This window comes from Neomonachus schauinslandi, chromosome 1 (genome assembly GCF_002201575.2).
Source record: "Neomonachus schauinslandi chromosome 1, ASM220157v2, whole genome shotgun sequence".
NCBI classification, from domain to species: domain Eukaryota; kingdom Metazoa; phylum Chordata; class Mammalia; order Carnivora; family Phocidae; genus Neomonachus; species Neomonachus schauinslandi.
Window position 1 is genome coordinate 44,399,524 of NC_058403.1, and position 12,809 is coordinate 44,412,332.

A 12,809-nucleotide genomic window follows, 5' to 3' on the forward strand; every position below is an offset into this window, starting at 1 on the left:
TCCTTTTTGAATATTTATTTTCAAACAGGGTTTGTAAGTAATACTAGCATAAAAATAGACATACCTCATTTTATGTAGTCTCTTTTCCTAAAATTCGGGATCTGAATTTTTTCCACAAATACATAGTGTCAGATTTTGGAAATAGATAGATGGCCTAAGTATTAATCACTGCTTGTTATTAGTATTATTCTTACAGGACAACTTGATAAGAAAGCAAAGTATTGACTCGTTAGTGGTATACATCAGTTTGAGGCCATTCAGATAAAAATGCTTGTGTTCTATACATGAAGAATTATATTATTTTACATATTATATTAACATTTAATGTACTAAATATCTCAGTATTAATGGCCCAAAATAATCTTTTACTCCCCTTTATGATTTATATGGTATATCTTTTAGAACTATTACTTCTGTGTTAATATCCATAGGTCTTTGCCATACATAGTATAGATGAGAAGCTTAAGAAAACTTTGTTAAAATACACTGGGGAGGGAGCAGAGCAGTAGCTAGTCTTCTGTATGGCTGGATAAAAAGAAAAAAATAGGAGAGAGGGACAGGGGAGAAAAGATAGAGGGTAGAGTGCTACTGTCCAGGAAGGGAGGAATAGGATTTTTCACTCTCTTAGTATCCACTATCCCCTTCAGACCTTACCATACAGAATGTTCACAAAACCATAATGAATGATAGGTTGTTTTGAAAAAAAAAATTACCTCTACTGTCAGTGGTATTTAAGTTATCTACACTCAGACACAATGGCAATCCTCATAATAATGTATATGTTTAATTCTAGCACATTACAGTAACATTGTGTCCTACTTTATCTGCCTTATAGGATGGCATAGAAAATCTAACTTAACAGATGTCCCCCACAACAGTGTTATTCACTTAATGATGTAGCACCTATGTTCTCATCAAAAGAGAGTACTGAGAAATAGGTGGCAATGAATTATTTTCAGGAGAAATTTAGGAGGAAGCAGGTGAAAAGGATTCTAATTCTTGAGGCTTTGAATAGCACGATAAGCACTGTTTTATTACGGGAACAAAAAAATTAGCATTCACTGAGCTGTTTATGCATTTAGACAATGAATAAAAATGTAATGTAATTCCAGGTAGATAATGCGAGGAGAGGAGAATGAGGAAGTCTTTCCTTCCATAGTTAGGAATGTTTTTAGAGAGTAGAAAACAAAGCTGGCGACTTAGCTATTCATGTTTATTTGGAATCATTTCTCATTTGGTCCTATCTTTATGAAAAACATGGTCTAAATAAATTTCAAAACTAGATCATTGTTCGTTTCATAATCAGAACAGGAGGTTGTGCTGACGTTCAAGTCGGGGAGAGGACAGCACTGCCTACAGGAGCCAGGAGGATAATGGAAATATGGCAAGTGTGTCTGAGGAAGATTCAGTGAAGATAGTTGAGTGGAGTGGTGAGGCTCTGGAGAGCCCACACCCTGTTTAAAGGCATTTGGAGACACTAGGGGAAAAAAAACAGCCATGGAAAACCTAACTGTGGGCCCATTTCAGCTCAAAGCCAAACAGTTGGTCAGCTCCGGATTCAGTAAAATGCAAGACCCTGAGACCTCAGTGAACACCCACACAAGGTCCTTGGCACAGGGAATGAAAGCCCGGAACAAGAAACAACTGTTAGGAAGTCTTTGTCTTATATAAAGGTATAAAAATGGTTGTTTCATGTTTGTGGCCTAAAGCAATGCTATTTACCATTTCTCAGTGCTTATCATTCTATAAAAATTAAGGACCTGTGACTTATATTTTTAAAATACTATGCAAGAAGGGTCTTCTGCTTATAGCAAGAGTGTCTCAACCTGGCATCTATAAATCACGTGATACTGATGCAAAATTGTGTGTATGTGTGCATTTCTATGGTACATTAGTGAGGAGAGATGGTTTGTAACTTACCCACTGTATCAAACCCCACAAAGAGAAGAGAAACACTCAGGAAAAGGCAAGAAATCCTTTGAGAATCATTATCAGGCAGATCCAGCTGTAGGCAGGAATCTGGCTGCCAACATTTAACCATAGATAATGGTCTTTGATGACAGAATTATACCTATGAAAGAACGAGATGAATGAGCTATGTCTTCAGTCTCAGAAGGGCACTGGTGGGCATAGAACTGAACTCACTGAACCAAAACAGACAGATTTCCTCAAAATGGACAAGACAAGTCTAAATTTGAAGAACTGAGTCAGAGCTTGTCTACCAATGATTGATTTGTTGCCTGGCTCCTAAAAGCTCCTAAAGCTCTTGTGTGAGATCACCCTTGAGCCTGGCACTGTAGGGGGTAGGCTAGTGACTGCAGATTAGAAAACCAGGATGCTGGGGTGCCTGGGTGGCTCAGATGGTTAAGCCTCTGCCTTCGGCTCAGGTCATGATCTCCAGGTCCTGGGATCGAGTCCTGCATCGAGCTCCTTGTTCAGCATGGAGTCTGCTTCTCCCTCACCCTCTGCCTCTCCCCCTGCTCATGCTCTCTCTCTGTATCTCTCTGTATCAAATGAATAAATTAGAAAAAAATCTTAAAAAAAAAAAAAAGAAAACTGGGATGCTGACATGGGCTGGAGTTGCCAAGCAGGTCCAAATGAGAGACATATTAACTGCATAAATTAAAGAGAAAAATAATATTTCCTGAGTGCCTACCCTATGTTGGCAGCTAAGAGGTGCTTTGTGGATACAATCTCATTGAATCCACTTAATAAATGTTATCTAGAAACCTATGAGAAGATTTCTTCTCTGTGACTACAGATGGATTTATTCCGTCATAGTCCTCCATCTTTCCCAAAGAAGGACAAATATTATACTCATATTTCAGAAAAGGATAAAACTTCACACAGTACCAAAGTTGCCCTAGATCACTAAACTTCAATGAAGGAGAGAAGTACACATCCCTCTGAGAGGGGGCGGGGATGTGGCTTTAAAAAGGCTTGCACAATATAATATAGTTGTGCCCAATAATATTATGATTTGTTGATTTGGGATTACAGACTAGAAAGAGATGCTCAGAGATGGACTTACCTCTCAAGATCAGTAATTCTCAAGAGAAAGAAGAATAACCCCCCAGTGAGGGTTGTCTGTATAACTAGCATGTGAGAGAGTGATTTGCTCTGACTTCCCAGGACACCATACTGAATTAAGGCAGAAGACTTCAGAGTGCCAATTCCTCCGCCGTTGCTCCCCAAACCACACCACCAGTGCGCCAAATAATCCCACTGACAGGAAATTTTCATGTAAAATGACCTTTCAGTAAACAAACTAATGCCTGTTTCATCTGACCTCAGGAAGTGTCCACATAATGAGTTTTCCAAATAACCAGTGGTTGCTCCTTAAGTGAGCAAAAAGGGGGAAAGGTCAATGTCCTGGTTTCATGCCTTTCTAATATGTATTTTCATACTGTTGCCTTCTTAAACTAAAAGTGATTAAGTTATTTTAACCCTTCCTTACGACTCAGGATGATCCCTGTGACCATTAATTATTGGTCTGGGATGTGAAACATGAGTGTGCTTATGTTCTCTTCTGTCTGTCATTCGGCCATCTGTTTACATGAACTCAGTACCACCTCAGATGGCCTATCAACTCCGTTTAATGGGAGCCAAGAAACTGTAGGCACATATTAAAACTCACTCAAGTTTATTATTTTATGATCATTAAACAAATCCCCTCATCTGAAATATAAGACTCAGAGTTAAGACTTGCCCAAAGTCACACAATGGATTGTAGAAGAGTTTCATCCCACTTAGGATTTGCAGTTCTTAGAGAAAAATATTTAGTTAAAATCATCGTTAGAAATTTCTTAAATTAATCTTTAAGCATAGTATATATGTTTTCTGTAGTGTAATCCTTATATTCCTTGAAGTTTGGGTACCACAGAGATAGATTAAGGAAAAAAGAAAAAGTCTGCAGCCAGAATGTTGCCTATTCAAACCATTCGCCTTTAAGATAACCATCAAATCCAGTGAATGAGAAATGGAGAGAGATTTAAGTGTTCTTGTTTCTCATTGGAAGTTTTCTGTTTGGTTTCAGTATTAAGCCTTTGTAACCTTACTATATTTCAATTGATTGTCTCCTGCACTGAAGATTAGAGGATCAGGTTCTATTACCTCAGATGTTAAATACAACTATAATGCAACTCTCCTCAGGAGGTAGAGGGTTTTTACAGGTATAATACAGGGTTCCTGGTTGTTTCTTCAGGACTTTCTCGGCTGTGACCCTTGTTTAGACAGCAAGCTCTGGATAGGACTTAAAAAACAGGAAAAAAGGGTTGCTAACAATCTTTTCAGTAGCCATCCAGATCCAGTTTGCTTACTTCCTGTTTCTCCTTTGTTCCCTAAGTGATTAAGCTCTCCCCATAAGGGAAGTACTAGGAAGTGAGAAGTCTTTACAGTTGCATTCAGTTATTTTGATTAGCATCATTGGTAACTTTTTTTCCCCCTCATAAACATATGGTAAAACAACATGTAATGTTCCAATGATTGTGATTTCAAATCTAAAGTACTATTTGTTCATTCCTGAAACCTAAAACAAACATCTGGTGGTTAATGCTTTGAGAAAAAAGTAACTTAGTGCATTACCTCTGTCTATGATTCGAGATCATAGGCAAAAATAAGAAGCTGAGATTAAGTCACAAATGTATGTTGGTCAATTCAATTAAAAAAAAAAAAAAGGAAAAGAACTAAGCTTCTGTGTTTCCTCTAAAATAGGAAAGGGGATAGAGACCATGTGGTAATCTTAAGGACCTCTTCCTTTCAGCCTTATCTTGCACTGAGAGATCAACTATATTCAGGCTATATCCATCCTCCCACTAGAAAAAAAGATTTGAAAGCTTCCTTATCTCCATCCCATATATGCTCAGAATTATTGAAGTCCGTGCATACTGTCAGGTTCATATTACCATGCATTTTTATTAGTTAGAATTATATCTCCTACCTTAAAACTTCTGTGATGATTTTTCATCTGTAAGATTTATTCTAGCTCACACTTCCCATTTCAAGATGGCACTTGGCATAGAGTTTGAAATAAAGATGTACTGTCCATTTTGCAATGTTGCTCATCCTAGGTAAAAAAATTTGGTTTTTTCTAAGGGTGGCGTATTAGTCTGCTAGGGCTACCGTAACAAAATACCAGAGGCTGGGTGGCTCAAACAATAAAAATTTATTTTTCACAGTTCTGGAGACTGGACATTCAAAATCTAAATGTGGGCAGGTTTGGCTTCTCCTGAGTTTTCTCTCCTTGGCTTGCAGATGGCCATCTTCTTGCTGTGTCCTCACAGGGCCTTTTCCCTGTGCCTACACACCTCTGGTGTCTCTTCATCTTCTTAGAAGGACAGTAGCCACATTGGAGTAAGGCCCACCCTTATGACCTCATTTAACTTTGATTACCTCTTAAAAGGCCCTACCACCAAATACAGTCACACTGGGGCTTAGGGCTTCAAAATATGAATTTTGAGGAAACACAATTCAGTCCATAACAGATAGCAATGCTATTAATCAAATATTCTGTAATATCTTCTCCTCGAGGAAAAATAAAATCTTAGAAAGGAAAAGGGAAAAGTTATTATTTACATGTGATACCAACTTATATGACATATAAATTTATACATGAATCATTTATATGAGATATCATTTATAAGTGAATGCACCTAAAATAACCCTTAACTACATTTTTTAGCTGTCCTAATAGAACTCACAAAGATTTAGCAAAGGAACAGTTTCAGCAGATTAGCAATTCACACTTCTACGCATTGTTTGCCTGAGAGACAAAGAAAGATCCAGAGTCAGAAATGTCAAATGAGATTGCTGCTCCTGCATCTGTTCTGAAGTCAACTCTACAAATTTGGTCTTTAGTCTCTGGAAGCGTGGCTTCCATATTGGAACAAACCTGATCCTGACTTAAGTGGCTTCAAAATGCAGAGCCACAGGACCAAGGTGCTTTAGCCACCAATAGACCATAAAACAAAGGCTGCTATAGGACTGGGGCAAGTCAGAGTGTCCTTGTCCCCTCATGAAGTATAGACCACACTAGTTTGGTGTTTTTTTTTTTAGAACACTAATGTTGTGTTGGATCATTTACAATATTTCCATTTCTGAATTATTTTTTTCATGTTCTATAATAGCGTTGCTTGGTTTAGTAAATAAAAATATAGGGTGCCCAGTTAAATTTGAATTGCAGAGAAACAATGAATTTTTTTTTTAGTGGAAATGTCTCATGCAATATTTGGGACATACTTACACACAAAAATATATTCCTTTATGGGACATACTTAGACTAAAAAAAAAGTATTTGTTATTTACCTGAAATTCTAATCTAACTGTCGGTCCTGTATTTTATCTGGCAACTCTACTCTGGGTTTAGAAATGAATCCTTCTCTTGCAACTCCCTTCCCCCACCCATCACCCTCTTAAACTACTATCACCAACTTTGTAAATTTAATTTCCTGGCCTTAATTTTGTACTGCCACGAAGCGTGAACACCCCAGACTTCAGGCTTCTGGCTTCCTTCCATTATACTACGATGATAGATGACTGTAAGATGCTCAGTGTTAAAACACTCGTTTGGCCCAGCTTTTCCCCCATGATGAAGTATTTACAACTTTATATCAATACCCCATAATACTACTATGATAACATTAGTAGACAGTATGTATTTAATAATGTGGGGAGGAATCTCTAAACCCTAGATTCAGCCACTCACCTGTAAAATCAGGGGATTGAATTCAAGGTATTATCCCCAAGGTTCCTCGCTACAAGTCTTTAAAATGAGGATTCCATTAAAGCTCTCATTTGCCTGGTGAAACCCAATTATTCTCATTTCGGATGAATCGCTTTTCTCTTCAAGTAAATGCTTAGAGATTACTCGATTCATGGCTTCACATTTTAAAGGTGTTAAACCTCACTTCCTCAAGGGCCAGAGAATGCACCCTCTATCGCCTCCCACCCCCGCTCACCGTCACACCGGACTTTGAGCGCCGTGGGCGATCAGATGATGTGATCATGGAAATGCTGAAACTGATGAAACAATTCCATCGCGGAGCTTTCGGACAGTTAAAAGATCTGTGTTGCCAGCAGAAGCCATCTCCGCGGTGCGGGAAACCGCGGTCCGGGAAACCGCGGTCCGGGAAACCGCGGTCCGGGCGCAGCTCGTTGTTCTCTTCCGCCCTCTAGTGGCGACAGGGGTGCTCTCCTCCGCTCGACTTTGCCGTTCAGAGCGGCAAAGATTTCAGACTGTAAATCAAATGGATGAATTGTTTTATTCTTGTCATTACAGTAAATAGGGATTTATAGAGTGTTTCGAGAGATAAAATGTAGTAAATGTTGATAAAAATTAAGTATAACACAATAGCGGGCTTTAATACCTGAACAATATAGATTAAATTCATGCAATTTCATCTCTTTAATATGTTCAAATGTGAACTTGAACACTGAAGAACAAGAATTTAAACTAGCCTAAAGTGTTCTAAAGAAGAATTATCCTTCTCAGGTGCTCTTGTATAATGTTAAAGGATTTTTTAATTTAAAATAAATGTAATCATAGATAAAAAGGAAAGAGGGAAAGTTCTGATAAACACTGAATTGCAGAGAACATCTCAGTTCTGTATTTAACCATCTATCTTCAATTAAGTTAGAACTTATTCTCATTATTATTTATACATGTAATACGATGTTTAATGAATGTTGAATGATATTTAGTTTTAATGTTCTATAATCCAGAACTTTCTTCAAATGGCATGATAGTGAGTTTAACTGTGTGAATCTAAAGTGAAAATAAATTTCTCCAGTGAATGAAATAAAGTATTTCTGAAGTGTGACTTATTTCCTATTAAAGTTGTTTGCACTGAATAATTATTATAGGAAAAAATATTTCTGACATTTAACATGATTCTGGTTCTCTTATTTTTATTTAAAATGCCAATGCTATCATGCAGTATTTAGATCTTTCTAACAAAAGTTATTTAATTGGACTGCCACTTCATTTTTTAATACACTTGTGAGCCAGCTGAGAAATCTCCAATTTGTTTTCCAGGGTGGGAAAATTCCCATAAGGTGGACAGCCCCCGAAGCTATTGCCTACAGAAAATTCTCCTCAGCAAGTGATGCATGGAGCTATGGCATTGTCATGTGGGAGGTCATGTCCTATGGAGAGAGACCTTATTGGGAAATGTCTAACCAAGATGTAAGTGCCATCAATAGTTAAACTGCCATTTTGTGAGTATAAACACATTAACACTGAGGAGTAAATATGTCTTTTGCCCTCATTCACATTAGCCCTTCTCTTCCTGAGAATTGTTCAGGGTCTGTGGCTGAGTTTGAGAAGCTAAGTAACCTTCCCCTCTGAGCTGTACTTGGTGTCATAGGGGCCAGTGGATGGGCTTTGTCATGTGAGTACCTGACCCGCATCTTACGGAGTCCGAGACTCCAACACACATTGTTCTGATGCAGCGTCACCGTGCTAAAGCAACAGTCTTGACCTACAAGTAACAAAAGACAAAGAAGAATATTTCCCTTCCCTTTCTTCCCAAGGGCGGTGTAATGCACCACTGCAAAGAGCAAATTAATTTAAACTAGATGTTACTTAGAAGAAAAAGAGCAAGTGCTTTCAGGCAATGTGTTATCAATATGACATTTGATGCGGTTGGTTCTTTTGAGATATGTGACCCTTTATGCAATTTCTTTTGTTTCTGTTTTACCTATAAAAATTACCTTGGTGATCAGTGATGTTATACAACAGGAAAGTTAACACACATTTGATCTCTACGACCTCCAAAGAGATAAAAACAGTAGTCAGGAAATGTAAGTACCCTGACAATGCAAATAAGTCCACCGTCAGAACTGAAAACATATTTTTAATTTCACACTTCCTCATCCCAGAATTTGGACTTTGTCCACTCACTTGCCTTCCTCAATGCTAATGGGAACTCACGTCTAATGTGCTTCTGGATGTTCACAGGTTTAAAAAAAAAAGACAATTTAACTATAGAAAATCCCTATACACACTCAGAGTAAAACGATTTTCACATCTCTTTTTGTTGTTTGGTTTTTTTCCAGTTGTTTGCTTGGGCATCATCTCCATACCTCACACCTCATTCATTACTCCATCCCAACCTCAGGTTGTCCAAGCATCTAAAGGACTTACCAAGTAACAAACAAAGTTTTAACACCAGGAATAGAGAAGACTGGATTTGGGTTAGCTCACCATGGCTCTTGGTTCTCCCTGCCAGACAGTGTGACTTTTGAAGCTGAGTCCTGCTCAGTCCTATGGGGGTCTGTTGACTCTGTGGAGAAGGCCAGGTCCAGACACGTACATGGCAGCAGGTTTGAGATCATACACACTGTTCAATCATTGCTCTCCAAAGCACATCCTCAAAACACAGAGCCCACGTGGCTAGGTCCTACAGAGCATCTGCCCTTACGTATAGATTGTGCCCTAACCCACAACCTCTGCTCCACTCCCAAAACTTAGACTTTTGGATCCAGGTCATTTGCCAAGAGTCTACTATTCCTCAGGGAATTCTATTTGAAGGACCTCATTGCTTTTTTCTGCCACAGGGCCTTGTTTGGGGCAACTTGTGACCATCTCTCCAGCTCTTCTTAAAATTGAATCTCAGCAGCAGAAATTTGCCCTGTTAATCCCTAAAGGAGCTATTTATTTTTTAAACCTGTTATCCAAAATAATGGAAGCCTGCATTCAGTCACCACAGTTCCTGTTCTACTCTAAGCCCAGAATAATGCTTGCCTACTTATCCTACTTTCTCATGACTGAAATAGGCCACTCAGACAAATCTCCAGAATAAAAAATCCTTTTCCCAGAGAGTTACAGTCTCCACCGCACAGAAGAGCCCTCACTTCAAGTGCCCTTTTTTATTAGTACCCCATCTAGCCCTTAACCAGTTCCCCCAGCCGACTTCAAATAAGAAATGCCCAATTCATAGGCTCCAAACATTATAAATAATATACCCTTACCAAGAAAAAGTTGTTGAGCATTCACAGCTGACATACCTATATTTGTTTGCATGTTATATACCAGTACTACCATACTAACAGATTCATTTAAAAATATTTATTGGGCGCCTTCTCTGTTTTAGGAACTAGAAATAGAACAGAGAACAAATATTATACCTGGAAGGGACCAAAAGATTATCTAGTCCAGCCCAAGTCCAACTTGCTTATGAAACTGAGGCATACAAAAGCAACATGTTTTCCCTAGATTATATAGTAAGTAATTTGATGGTGATCTTAGAGGACATGCTAATAAACTTCTAGAACAAGACATGGGCAAGGAAAAGAGAAGAGGAAATAACTGCTTCTTTCTTGGTGGTCTGACATACAGTCCATGTAGCTCCCCACGTAGCCAGTGATGTCTTGCCTTCATGGAGCTCACATTCCAGGAGAGGGGAGACAGACTGTAAACAAAGTAAATAAATAAAAGAGATAGTATTGTAACATGATAATCACTGCTTTGGGGGAAAAGAACATAAAAAAGGGATAAAAAAAATGCTAGGGGGTTGATTTTGAATACACCATATATATTGCCAAATACATTCATCAAAGTCATTTCTGTATGGTCATAAAAGTCATAATTAGTTATTCTTCTTAAACATTTAGAAATAACCTTTCTTATAGTAGGATGAGATAAATAAACATAAAGAGAAGTTCCATTATTTTTCCTGCCCCCTGGGTTATCATCTTGCCAGCTAGGGTACGCTATACCACCAATTTAGTAACCATGGCCATCATTATGTAGACTATAATTCAACCACGAAAGCCACTTAATTTTCAAAGTGCCTCAGCTTCATGACCAATAAATATAATAAAAGAACTGGGTTAGATGATTTTTAATATCTCTTTTAACAATAATAAGCTATGATTTTTATCATCTCTGGAGAAATTATCACACTGTGTTGGCAAAGGAATGATTCAGATGGTTCTTTTCTGAAGTTTAGGACATTCCTGAATCTCTGTGGAGGTGCCAAGAAGGAGATAGGACTTCCACAGAACACAGCAGGTACACGTTTAAGATTCCACAGCACAAGACAGATTTTTTAGGAGAGCAGCCTCTGAGGGGAAAATGTCCAAATGTGTAATTTCCAACATAGACTATCATGTAAATCATTCTTAATTGTTGCCTAGAGAGTTCCCAACTCTGTTGTCGACCCCTCCCTTCTCAGATCTTGCCAACAGCTTACCCAGCCATTCTGGCCATGGATATTGATGATAGGATGACCATTTAGAGAATGATTCTGTCTATTAAACCTCATTTGGCCACAGAGACTATATCTGGAACCAGAAGAAGCTGCTGCAGCCAGTAATAGATTCCCAACATTAAGGCCATTCTTGTTTGTTCAGGATTGCCAATGCCCACAGCACAGGGCTGAACCTGAACGCTCCCTCCACCCAGAGTTTGATTGTTTTTTGAGGACCAGGTAGGAACTAAGCTGAAAATCATCATCTCTGAGTGGTTACCAAACAGTATTCAAGCAAGAATCCAAAAATAGGAGAACAGAACTTTCTGGGTGATGGAGGGATTCAAACTCTCGAGGTCCTCAGATCAACACAAGACCAGAGGAAAGTGGTAAGAGCTAAAATCTTTTATGTATCTTGTGGCTATTTTTTGCTGCTGATGTAAAGAGTTGAAATTCTGTTTAGTTTAACATATTGGAAGTCAGCATATCTGTAACAGATCCTGTAACCAGACTTTCTGTTTGGAAGCAGAAATAGCTTAATCAAAACTTTCCCAGCTGCTCCTCTCCAAATACTGGTTATTCCCTATTTGTTCCGCATTTCTATTTGTTTGGTTAAAGTATAGTCTTTTGTTTGCGAAGGTGCATTTTAAATAAAGAAAGTACTATTTTGGACAATAAAAATCCAACTATGTTCTGTTTGAATATTTTATATTTTTACTACATTTTGGTGAGTTTAAACTAAGCTATGGGCTTAGTTAAATACAGAATGTTAAAACGTTTTATGATTTTAAATGAGTTTAGGAAATTTCAGATCATTTTTATGAAATAGTTCCTCTATTCTGTAGACCATGGCATATTTTATTACAGTGAACATTTTTTGTAGAATCTGTTTTAGTGAATAATATAATGAGTTACCCAAAAGTCAGCAGTATTGTACATTAGGGAAAGGAAATGAGAAAAGAGTATATAAGATTAGTCCATAAAAGCCCTAACAAACATAACAGCAGGTGCCATCTGCTTAGCTATTCAGCAGTTACTTATTAAACATGTGCCAGTCACTGGGCTGGGTGTGCCTGTGGGGCGGGGATGGAGAACTAGAAAACCCAGTCCCTGCTCTCAAGGAGGCCACCATGTAGATGAAAAGGTGAAGTTCTGATATTCCTAAATCCTAGCCTTGCCTCCCAAGGAGAATGTACATTCCTCAAGGGTAGTCCTCATGCCTTCTTCTTTTTCTTTTTAATAGAAACAACACTGTGAATGGAACATAGTTTTTGGGTTTTTTTTTAATATATGTCAGAAAAAGCATGCATACTCTATTATTCAGCATTCTTTTGATTATAAATGACAAAAACTCAACCCAAACTCATTTATAAAATGTACCATATTTATTACATTTCTCAAAAGTATATACAGCAGTAGCTTAAAATCAAATTTTAATAATGGACAAATTTAGCCTACTACCCCAGAAACATGTCACAGATAGGTTGAAGGTGTACAGCTCCTTGCTGTTTCCTAGCTTTTTTTTCTTCTTTTTTTAAAGATACTGCTGGGTTATGTTTTATGTTATTTTGATCCAAGTTCAAAGTAATTGTTGTTTATTATACAATGGGAGTACAATGT

The 12,809-nt window shown here is 38.0% G+C and overlaps 1 protein-coding gene across 1 annotated transcript in view; it reads left to right on the forward strand.

The window, feature by feature from the left end:
• The window catches only part of EPHA6 (EPH receptor A6), an 827,849-nt gene that overhangs the window by 790,110 nt on the left and 24,930 nt on the right, over positions 1–12,809 (forward strand). The window contains exon 15 of the mRNA XM_021687948.1: positions 8,033–8,182. Coding sequence (XP_021543623.1) covers positions 8,033–8,182 — 150 coding nt within the window. The remainder of the gene's footprint in view (positions 1–8,032; positions 8,183–12,809) is intronic.